Genomic DNA, 13,084 nt, shown 5'->3' with positions numbered 1-13,084 from the left:
AGAGCAGTGGTTCTCACATGAAATTTAACTGTGGCCGCACAATTGACATTGACAGTTCTATGGAAACGTCTGGTGGCCGCACCAAATTTCACTTTTGTTGTGATTGAAAAAATTAAAGCCAAATTTTATTTACTAAAAAATGGATCAATTTATTTTATATACAAGTCCATTTCACAAAAGACATTTGAATATTTTAGTACATATGTATCTATTTATTTAAAAATAATGCAAATGGAAATTCCTCAATACTCCTTTTTTCCAATGCGAACCGCATGGCTGCTTCTAAGTTTACATCAGCTGTCAACTGGCTTCGATATTTTTTTTATGAAGTGCATTACACTGAATGATCTTTCACAGTATATATTAGTAGGAAAAATCGACAATATCGCAATAAAGTAATTGTTGCCAATTCTTTGAATTTATTTGATCCTTGTTCAACGTATAAATTTTTTCACCCGTGGTATTATTAAAATGGTTTTTAAGTACTTGGTCATGACTCGTTTGCAATAATGCATAACCTTAGCCCAGTTAATTAAATTAAATACTTAAAATGATGTTAATCTCGTTTATAGTCCTATGGAATTTAATTTTTGTCATAATCTGAAAATGTGAAGTCATCATTATTTGAGCGTGGAAAGAAATTTAAGACAAGTCATGTGTATTCATCGTAGTAGATTTTTGGGTTTCCACCGTGTGTCCTTCTTCCTTCTTTACTCAACATTTCGGGCTCGTTGCAGAGGCCATTATCAAGAAATGATATATTTTATGATGAAAATGTAGTGTATGTATGTGAATATAAACGTTGCTCTAAGAATTCTATAAGGAATCCGATTAGCTAAGAGCAAACGTTGCTCAGAGTAATCTGTCAATCGTTACGATCAGGGATACCAGCTCGAATATTGGTTTTTGCTGATAGTGCCGGAAGCCATGTCGTTTTTAACCGTAATCCATCATCCCTATTAATATTTTCAGAGTTTCTATGGGTGTCAATGGCCTCCTTTACCAATCGTGCGAAATATCCTTTATTCCGACCCAATATCTTGGTTTCAAAGTCAAATTTGTGTCCTGTATCCATCGAGTGTAAAGAAGGAAGAAGAACACACGGTGGAAACCCAAAAATCTACTACGATAAAAAACAACCGCGAAAGCCTCAAACGTTACATGTGTATTCAATCAATTTTATAAATATTTTTTTGAAACATTATTTTGTAAAACACTGGTGGCCGCAGCAAAATCCTCTGGTGGCTGCACATGAGAACCACTGGTGTATAGTCTTCAGCAGAATCTGCTTCAGCTTAGGAAAGGTTCAAGAAAATTACAATTTATAGATCGAGTGAATTGGAGGTATGCTGATTTTAATGAATCGCGAAAGGATCTTATTTTTTAGGGAAACCAGCAAAAATAGAGAGAGAAGGAGAAGAACTAAAAATATATTACAAACAACGCATATTAGGTATAATATTTCAATATTATAAGACTATTACTTGTTTGTGTAATTAATATACTTCGTATCATAATTCTGTGAATGCGCCAGCTCAGTATTTTGTAGTTACTTACTTCACAATATAATATCGATGCCTAATATAAAAGGTGTGTTTTTTTTACAATCATTAATAATAACGGCAGTAATCAATCAATGAAACTTAACTAAAAAACTGTTGTTGTAAATTAATACATTTGATATGTGCAAAAATAATTAAGCAACATCGCAAAGAATATTGTAGATTTTTAATCTAGTTGGCATTATTAAAATCAAAAAAATAATACGGTTAATTGAGTAACTAGGTAATGATTCTAGAAAATATCCAGTTATTCGGTTAGAAAAGTGTGTGTAATTTAACATGTCTAGTTATCACGTAGGCGTATATTACCTAAAAAAAGATTTTTTTCTTCAAATATCTACTCAGCCAGATTGTGGTCAACCCTTTAGAGACATTATAATAATGAATAAAATAATCATTTGAAGGTGTGTATGAATGAATTAGTTCAATATAACTAATACTTTATTACATTTAATAATATACTATATCGTATATTGGTACATATTTTTACTTACAAGAAAGCGACATTTTTGTGAAACTCAAGTCATTAGTATTAACATAATATTAAAAAAAATATCGGTTAGGATTAGTTTTTATAATATCACTGTATTTATTCGTGAAATTAGACCTAAACATGGTATTGCTTTTTATAAAAAGATATAAATACATAAGCATTTTATTTTTAATACTATTGGACTATAATATTATATACGATAGAGTGTATAAAATTTCGTTATGTGTTATAAAATATCTAAGATGTAGAAAAATCCTATTTTATAATCCAAATAATTTGTTCAAGTAATCTCAAAATCTCTTTCCTGTCTAAGTTTTTCAATCAATTGTTTTTCAGAAGTTTTACTATCAGTTGTTACTCACGACTATCATGGCAATAGTTTGTTGGTACAAATCAAGGTAGAGGAACCTTTTTATGCTGGAAGGCCTCACTAATTTCTTAACCGTAACACTAATAGGGCCTGCTCACCTGCTGAACCCTACGAGTAGTACAAAAATTTAAAGATAATATTATTAAGTTCTAATAGATTGTATGTGGATGTAAGTATGTATACGTGTGTGTATAAATATAATATATATTAAAAGGTGGGTTTATTTGTGGATTTGTTATATTTAAAAAATAATATAATAAAAAAGTAGGTATCATGTAAGAATAACTTTTAAAGACTGATATCATAGATATATCTCATTAGTTAACTTCATTAATTCCCAATACGTTACCATTGTTCCTAGAATGGACGATTTTACACATCTTGAGCCTAGTATTTTTATTGTTTATAATTACTAATGATCTACGAGACGAGTATTATTAGATTTTGACAATTTATTATACCCTTATCGAGAGTATTATTATTGATAAGGTAGGGCTTTTTTTACAATCATTTCAACTATTCATAATTATTTGTGTGTTATATATTTTTATTATGATCTTTGACCTAATAGGTAGGTGATAAAGTTTTAACCAACTTTATTGAATTAATTTTTAAGTCTTATACGTCGCAGAAGATATTGTGTCACGCCAAACATTAGCTGAACAGATAGAGATTCTAATAACAGTATCAAATTGGAAAATTGGAAAGTAGTAATTTTGTAGTAGAACAGTTAGAGAGTTCTTGTATGTAGCTTCAATCCACTCTTGTCTATCATGTTTCCAATGATAATGGTGATGATAATGATGCTATTAATGTATACCAAAGAAGGGTTCTAAAACTTACAAAGAATATAAATTGCGTGCACTTGACACCATAACAACATCAATCGTTGATCTGTGGCATCATTTATATATAAAAAAATAATATTAGCTACATATAATACCCAAGTATACTTTTGATGCCTGCCATAAACTCGAACAATTTTCCTAGCCAATTTCAAATACGTCATGCAGTGACGGGTATATAAATAAAGACCGACCGAAAAATGTTAGATATTGCAAGGCTTCATTCTTCGCCTTAGAGCTTTAGGCAATGTTATTATTATTATAAGGCTGTTGACCCACGACTCTGACCTACCTCAGAGCTTCGCATGATATGCCAAAACTTGTGGGTATATTTTTTTTTACTGAAGCTTTTCCAGTGGGATTATATTTTTGATTGATTTACCCATGTTACAGTAAAGCTTATAATCGTTAATTATAACTTTTACGACGTCAAATATTATTTTCCACTTGAATTATTAAAAAAAAAACATTGAATGATCTTAATTCTTTTAAATTTCATGTGTTTTATTATAGTTGAGTATAAAAACATTGGTAATTATGGAAAAATAACCCATTTTCATTTTATAAACTTCAGTGAAATGCATAAAATGGCAGGGTAAAGATAGAATTTTTGAATAGAACATGTATAATATATAATATACATTTTTGAACGGTAGACATATTTCTCTGAATTTGAACTTAACGTTTTTCAAATTTTTGTTTAGTTATAAAATATTCAGCAGTTTTTTAAAAATCATATCAAACTAAATATTCTAGTCTAGGTCTAGGACGATTCGGTACCGGGACAATTAGGCGCCACGCAATCGAATGAAATTATAAAATAAATAAGTGTTCGTGAATTATAGGTAGGTATGCTTAAAATATATATTTAATACATAATATATTATTATATTAATATTTAATACATGGTAAGAATTTAAATATGCACACGTAAATAATGATTTAATTGTGAATATGCTTAAGTTCCAACGAGAAGAGAATTCTTTTATTTTTATATAAAGCCTCAGGCATGACAATTCTCAATCCGCAATAAAAAACGTTATTTCAAGAGCAAAATGAATTAAAACTACTATGTAGTAGATAGAGACATTAAATTCCTCGTCTACTTTCTGTATAAAATCGTAACGAACGTCTATTTACTTCATTCGATAGTGCGGCGCCCAATTTTCCTGCCACCCAGATGTTCCATTCCCCATAAAAGAGGTAATCGTTAATTTTACAACGTTTTTCTTAGCTCGTATTCTTATTTGTCCGGTGGTTCTTTGTCCGGTACAAATCTTGCAATCGATTTATAACTAACTTCCGGACTAGCTAGACATTTGAAACTTTTAGAATATATCAGAACACGATGCCAATGCATTTTTTTAATACTTTTAGCCATCTTTAAGTAGAATTCAATTCATTTTCAGTTAATCCTGTTTTGTATGAAAAGTTATTTCGACACCATTATTGGTTGCTAGGGGTCTGGGGTCCTAGCAACTAAATTATTAATATGTACGTGCGTTACTATGGAAATCAATATGACATGTCAAAATGACATTTCAGTATTATTTCTATCAAGTACACATTTTTTTGATCGTTTAAGCTAGTCAAGTCAAGTCAAGTTTATATGATGCATTAGAAAATTTAAAAACGTTGTATATAAAAAGTTCTTTTTATCTTATAATTATTTTTACTCACTTTCTCGTGATAATAATATTTAACTATTTATAAAGTTATATTATTTTTTGATTAATTTAAAAATTAAATTATCATATTATATTTATGCAAATTAGTCATTGAAATATGACGGAGATATTTTCTCTTTCGATAAATGATTGCGTAAAACCTACTCAAGGGTTAAAGCAAAAAGGTTTCATCACTCTTTGAAATGTTTAAATGCGAGAAATAACTTTATTATTTTTAATTTAAACAATTGCCAAAGTAGGTCAATACACCTTATTAAAATAATGAAAAAAAAACTTATAATACACTTAAAACTCCCTAAAGATTGGGTTATTGTTTTTATACACATGTCTCAATGTGTAAGTGATAGAGAGAAAATAAACCGATCCAATGTGCAAGAAAGTTTTAGAGTACAATTTCAAGAAAATTACTAAAAACTCAATGCTTGCACTAGAAAAAAAAATGTGAAAAAATGAACACTCTTTTTTTTAGTCCTTAATAGTCACCAGCGCACTTGTATTTGACATACTTACATAACATACGACGCCCGACGGGATCCACTGGATTCACGCTAATATGCTTTACCAATTAAGCTACGGGCATCCTATCTAATTACGATGAAATTAAGTAATAACTTATCATAATATACTTATCAAATGGCGTTAATTTTGTATATCGGTTTTTGTATTTAAAATCAATGTATCGATGGAGAGGCTTAATTAATAAAAAAAAACGTCCTGTTTGCTCCAAATTCTCTCAACATTTTGAGCATTTATTGTAATAACTACTAGTTCATTTCGTCGTAATTAGATAAGATACCCGTAACTTAATTGGTAAAGGACATCGGCCCGAATACAGTGGCTACAGGTTCAAATTATGAATTAAGAAAGTTACATTTGCAAATCTTGTGAATTATTCGTCGAATAAAATAAATACTCGTAGTGTACTTGCATCTGTTAAATTCCCAGCATCTCAATTATTCATGAAAGTATGTTTAATCACCTTCTACGTACTACAGATATTTGTGTATTATTAATTTTATTGTAGAATCGTAGATTCAGACGCGTAATAAAATTATCCCTCTCTCACACAGATACACATTCTCACACATATGCAGTCACAAGGGTTGTTCGTGTAAACTATCTAAGGTCAACAAATAAAATGTAAACTAACTCAGCCAGTATTGAATGTGCGTATTTTTCGATTACAGAAATGCTCCGAGACGGTCGTCAGTGAAAAGAGAGTGTACAGGACTTTCGCGAGGACTCTACCCCCTTCAAGCAAAGTTTCCAAGAGTGTCGTGGCATTGTTGCGTGCCTTTCAGTGGACCAAGTTTGCCGTCGTATCCGGGTCGAGGCCTGCTTGGGGCAGTAATCAAATGGAGGCTATTAAGGTAAGATGAAATACTGACCCTATTAAATATTAACAAGTAAATACTGACATCTGAACAACTTTCCACCCTATATACAGTTTCCTAAAATTCTCTTTGTTAATATAATACGAAATAATTACTTTTATTCATGCAACGAATAATTCACAAGAAGTCGAACATGGTTATTACGAGGAAGATGGAACCAAAACAACTGAATTTGCTCGTTATAAGCATTACTCGTCATATAACATTTTTCGCGCCACGTTCTATTTTACATAAAAAATCTGAAAACCATCGTAAAAATACCCGAAACAAGCATGGCATTAATAAACTACAAAAGAAATTGTTTATTGTAATGAAGTGCTGAGCCGCCGGCGCTAGTAAGTACCTACTGACTTCACAAAGCTTGGATTTTTTAAATAAAATTTCAACCATATGCGTGGATAGTTTTTCAATGTTATCGGCGAAAACACCAAGTAGGTACTTAGACATTTAACTAGTGTCATAAACGTAATCCGACCCCGGCGGTCGGATTTTATTGTTTAGGGTCAAAAATGTTGTTTTTAAACGATCGACACATTAACAGTTTTGCTCGGTATACCCGAGAAGTAGCTCGTTATAAAAGTGAATAAATGTATGGAGAAAATCGTAAACTAAAATGTCAACGAAAGTTTCCTCGTTACATCTGAGATCTAGCTATTTCCGTGATCGTAATAACCAAGTTCGACTGTATAACATTCTAATTGTTATTATTGACATAATTTTGAAAATATTTCTGAGAAAATATATTATAGCCAATACCCACGCACATATACCACTATGCTAAAGGTACCATACTCAATTACGACAAATTTTAACTAATGGCTTTTATAGTACTCTCTGAAGCGCTTTTTTCTATTGGTTATAATATATTTTCCCAGAAGTGATTTCAAAATTATCTATGTTGAATCTAATATGAATTTTAGTTGTACACTAAATCGCTAATACTATCTGTCCCCTAAAATATATGGCCATTGCGTTTGACTCCAACATACTTTTCCAGTAGAAAGTGTGAAAAACAGCCGGCAAGGGACGCATGGTGGCATAGGGGGGTAAACCCAACATCTAGTGGTTAAGTTGGCGCGTGGCATCACTCCACTTTTTATATAACAGCTTTCGAAAATACACAATTTGAAAACCTCTCATGCATATACCTCCTTGAAAAAATCTTTAAAAAAAATACGACACCCGACGGGACTTGTACTGACCTGTAATTACTGGATTCGTTCCAATGTGCTTTTACAAGTATTCTTCTTAATTACGACGATATTAACTAGTAGTTCTTACATGAAATGCTTATCAAAATACTATACAGTTTTGGCTATCGGATTTTGTTTATTAAATTAAGATCAATTAAATTCATTTATTATTAACCGACGTTACGGATCGCTCCATTATTTAGTTTTTATAACGTACTTAGACTTGCTAATAATTTAATAAATCATATCTTTTACTCAACTTATTACATTTAACTTCCATAATCTGGCGGTTCCCATTCAAAATTCATTAAATAACCTATATAGATTTTGAATAATGACGGAATCTTTTTAATGCACAGGAATGATTTTTTTTTTTGATTAAACGACATCTACCTTTAAATTGACTATTATATTTTTCAAAATTAAATGAAATTACGCATTTTGTCGTAATTGACGGATTGCTCTAAATTTGCTCCAAAGAGATTTTTTTTAAATTGTTGTATTTATCGGATGTCAAAAGTAATTTCAATCGGAATTCCAAAATATAAGACTTAATCAATATTTTCACTCGGTGATAAAACATACTGATTGAAAGACATTTATATGTTACGTTCACAATAATACAAATATATTAACGAAACCAATAAAAATATTATATTATATGCACTAGTTACATTATATTTGGAAACAGACTTGCCAAAACCAACAGCGACGTACTGATGGCGCACACGTAGGGTTTGGCAATGCATTCTGTATGAGAGACACTTAAATGAGGTCGCCAAAAGCTACATTGATGTAACGTGACAGCTCCGCTGCTTTGCTTTGTGATATGTAGAGTCAGGCAATATGCATCTAGGGCGACAGGTTCTTCTATTCGGGAACGGTTAAAAACGCCACATGTGTGTCACCGATGGCATTTAAAGTTCTTAAATTCCTTTGCATACGACTATAATTCCCGCACGTGGAAAGGTTTGCACGTGCAAAAGTTTGCACTGATATTTTAGTCTAAAATGACATACAATGTGATTATACAGGCTATGTATGCTAGGCATAGTTTAAAATAATACTGGAAGCATAAAACATTATGTCAACATATCATATTTTTCTGTCTAATTGTAATACTCAGTGGCAATTTATCGCATTGGCGAAATTTTCACAAGGGTGTTTTTAAAGCTACCAGCGAATCTATTCTATACACAAGACTGCTATTGACCGCTATCGGCGGCTAACGAGGGTAGTATTTCACATTTATATATGGAGATATTACAATTGTTACAATAAGTTAGTTGTAATTGCGACATTGATTGCAATGTTTTAACAGCATCTCTCTTGGCTGTGTTAACTTTTAGAGCGAGATAGACAGTTTTGACAGTAAAGAAGGCTTACTTATACATACATATAATAAACTACCCTCAATAGCCGTCGATAGCGGCTGATAGCAATTTTGTGTATAGAATAGATGCGCAGAGACTCATACGTGTACGTGTACCTACCTAAAAACAACGCCGAGAGTATGTTTCGTGGAAATGCTCGCATTCGTACTAAGTTGATGATTTGTATGACAGTTTTTAGATATTTGTCTGGGTAGCCAAAGATACTCGTATGTAAATGTAAATAAAAAAATTACATACAATTTGAGACTCAAATTTAAGGTTGGTGGCATTCTCAGTATGTCTCAGGGCAGCACGTCACTGATTTTAGATATATTTACAGTAAAATCTTGATCAGTTTATATACTGTCCCCTTCTCATATACAGAGACATTAGTACCTACTAGTATCCTTCAAATAAACCCAGATAAATATGACATTTCTTATCCATCTTGTATACACATTGTTCACAATCGTAGATGAAAAAGACAAAACTAAGCACATTTCTTATAACTGATGACAAATCAAAAAAGTGGCTTTTCCCTTTCAGTAGTAAGAAATGGGGTGAAGAAATTTATTGTCTAGATCAGGGCTAATTAATCTTTTTGAATCTTACCACAAAGTTTTTGTATCCGGTAAATAAATTGTACGTGTACACTATGGCGGTGAATATTATTTATTCAAATGACAGATGGCAGAATAAATCGGATAACACGGTTCGACATCTAGCATTTACTCGAGATGAAACGCTTATTAATGTTCAAATTAGATAAAATAAAACCATTATTTGACATTGATTCGTAATAAATATTAACGACAGGTAGGTAATGTGACCATTGTAATGATGTATTAATTGTGTCAATAGATGTATTATTACAATCTGATTATTGATTAAAATTTACGCATTTAAGCAAGCTTCATTTTCTCCCAACGAAAGCGGTAACATAGCGCTTCTGAATTTTATACCTGAAAAATATCAGTGCGCTTCCACTTTGTTGCCGTTAATAAGTACCCCGATTTAAAATGTAACTTCCCCAGGCGAGTTTTTGTTCGGGTCGAGAGAGTGTGTTGCAATCTTAAGGCGAAGCCTTTCTCTTCTTGGTCGTGCATTCATGGCTGAGGATCGTGACCACATTTAAATTTCGCCATCCTTTGAGCGACCAAGATTTTCCATCCTTCTCGATCTTCCGCTTCTCTCAGGGCAGAATGGATGCTGCCCCCAGTCAGCTCTTTCACTTGGCCACTCCATCGCGCAGACGCTCTTCCTCTGCTTTGCCTTCCCTGGAGGCTACCCAAAACTACCAGTCTCTCCAGGTTGTCCGGTCCGCGCCTGACAATATGTCCAAAAAACTGCAGAATTCTTCTCAGACATATCGTAGAGACCCGTTCCTTTATCTTCAGTCTCTGGATGATTGACTGGTTCGTCCTGTGCTCCGTCCAAGAAATGCGAAGTATTTGGCACCAACACCACATCTCAAAAGCATCAATTGCCTTCCGTTCTCTTGTCTTCAGGGTCCACGACTCGACTCCGTATAGAAATATCGAGAACACTAATGTTTGCACAAGCATCATTTTTGTGACAATCGAAATTCCCCGATCCTTCCATATAGTAATAAGGCGTGTCATCGCACTTTTTGCAATCTGTGTGCGCCTTCTTATTTCCGCTTTGCATCCGCCCTTTCCACTGATGGTCGATCGAAGATATACAAATTCGTCGACTGTTTTGAGGTTTTGGAGTGTACTTGGTGTTGGTAGAAGGTTGGCCCGATCAACAACCATTAACTTGGTCTTATTCCTATTAATAAGGAGGCCGTATTTGTGACTCTCTTCCTCTACCCGGTGTAGCAGCTCTGTGAGTTCTCTTTCATCAGCAGCGATTAATGTGGTATCATTTGGAAATCCTAAGTTATTTATTTTCTGGCCACCAATTGTTATTCCGCCTTGCCAATGGTCTAAGGCTCTTCGCATTATATGCTCTCCATTTATATTGAATAACTGGGGAGATTAAACACATCCCTGACGAACTCCCTTCTCGGTTCGGAAACTCTCAGAAAACGCACTATTTGCTCTCTTTTTTGTGTGGCTATTGTTATATAAGTTTTTGATGAGACAGGTAAGGTGTGATGGAACTCCCATTTCCAGAAGTACCTTCCACATACAGTTCCATCTTACGTAGTCAAATACCTTCTGGTAGTCAATAAAGCATAACATCATAGGGGTATTAAACTCTCTGCATTTTTCAATTAGTTGTCTGATGTTCAGAATTTGCTCTCGAGTTCCCTTGCCCATAACAAAACCTGCTTGTTCCTTGGGTATTTGTCGGTCGATGAAATGCTTCAGACGTCTGCTGATTATATGTAATAAGATCTTGCTTGCATGTGGAATAAGTGAGATTGTTTGATAGTTTTCACATTTACGTGAGGAACCTTTTTTGTGCAGGGGGATTAAAATTGACTCTGTCCAGTCCTTGGGCCATACACCTCTTTTCCAGGTCATGTTGCATAATTGATGTATGATTCTTTTTCCGTCATCATTGACCTTTTTTAATGCTTCTGCAGCTATGCTATCGCCACCTGGTGACTTGTGGGTTTTTAGTCTCTTTATCGCCTCTATCACTTCACTAAAAAGTATTTCAGGCTCTTGCTCATCAATACGTACGTCAACCACCTCATTATCCGCTTTTGTATCTCTGTATAGGGCTTCACGACTTAATAATTCACAACTTAATAAACTAAATTTTAATAATAAATATGACCATAAAATATATGTAATAATAGGGTGCGGTCCGATTCAACAAATTCACATTTTATTACATTTTTACAATTGTAAGTTTATCTTTGACTTCAAATAAAAAATATTTTTTTAATGTTTTCAGATACATATTTATTCAATAATACAGTTGAAATTGTAAATTATCAAAAAAATATCTCAAATTGCAAGCTTCGTATTTTTCCGCTAGGTACCTTTTTAAAAAAGGCTCAGTAAAGACTTCACCTTAAGTCCCATCAATACGTTCCAAAACTGTGTATAATTACCATTTATCCATGACCTATTCTGAGTCAGAACCGTTTCCTCCTGTCAAGTCTATCAGGCACCATTCGAGAGGGGTGCAAGGCTAGTCAATGCGCTCACCAAAGACATAGACATTTTTAGTGATGTGCTGTGTATTTTGTTTTTTTAACTTTATTTTACTGTATACAAATGTTTTTTTTTGTTCCCTCTCGTGAGGGTAATATTTTGTTATAATGTAAATTTCATGTTGTGAACATCCTGAATTTATATTTGTTATACCCACAATGTTTTGTTTTCTTAAATACTTAAATAAATATGTTTATCAAAAAGATATACCTGTCTTTCGAATCGAAATCATATCAAGTTTTCAGCCATTTCCCGTACACTTACATCACCCCTCTTTTACAGTGGTTACACTAAATCTACTTTCGAGTGATGCAAAATTCTTTCTGTTCTTACATAAGATATATGTCTTTATTGGTTTTCATTAATTTAATACCAATATAAATAATATATATGATATTATTGTAAGTATTCTTAACTTACTTAAATATTATTTTCTTCTACCTTAGAATTTTCATTTTGCTTATACTCGTAGTTAGAATTGAAAATCCTGATACGCGGGTAATAGTAAGATTTTCAGTGCTCTGATTACTAAATTTGCTTTTCTTTTTAATTATAACCAGAATGCACACAAAAGCTCGGAGCTTTTGTAAAAACTGTGGAAAATTATCTCATTACTTTGCATTTCAATGAATTGCACCAATTGGATTATTAATTTTGACCAAATATTCATACCTGGTCGCATCATAATAAGCTTACACAGACGTTATTTGATAGTTTTTTTTTCCAAATATATAAACATAGTATGTAGAAAGTAGCCACAATAAGCTTATTTTTTATAATCTACTTAGGCAGTGATATTCCTTGATGGTGGGCAGGCCATGCGTTGCTTGGGGTCAGCATATTATAAAGTGCGACAAATGAAGAAACGAATACAAAGTTTGAGAGAAATGGCAGTTTTACATAAGGCAGTTTTCCAGAAGCAGAAGATGTGGTATTCGTATAATATGTATAAAATCCTGGCATCTTATATTATTCCTATTTTTTTGCTACCCAATAGCGGGACCTCTGCGTACTTTTGAGACTTTGGTGATA

The 13,084-nt window shown here is 32.8% G+C and overlaps 1 protein-coding gene across 1 annotated transcript in view; it reads left to right on the top strand.

Annotated features, from left to right (window-relative positions):
* Positions 1-13,084, top strand: part of Gyc32E (Guanylyl cyclase at 32E) — a 243,396-nt gene that overhangs the window by 51,307 nt on the left and 179,005 nt on the right. Inside the window, exon 4 of the mRNA XM_085949885.1 lies at positions 6,146-6,328. Within this exon, the coding sequence (XP_085806011.1) occupies positions 6,146-6,328 (183 nt within the window). The remainder of the gene's footprint in view (positions 1-6,145; positions 6,329-13,084) is intronic.

This window comes from Rhyacophila brunnea, unplaced genomic scaffold, assembly GCF_057557595.1.
Source record: "Rhyacophila brunnea isolate RB1 unplaced genomic scaffold, BYU_Rbru_1.0 scaffold_22, whole genome shotgun sequence".
NCBI classification, from domain to species: domain Eukaryota; kingdom Metazoa; phylum Arthropoda; class Insecta; order Trichoptera; family Rhyacophilidae; genus Rhyacophila; species Rhyacophila brunnea.
The sequence above is the reverse complement of the archived record's forward strand: the minus strand, read 5'-3'. Positions and strand labels throughout refer to the sequence as shown.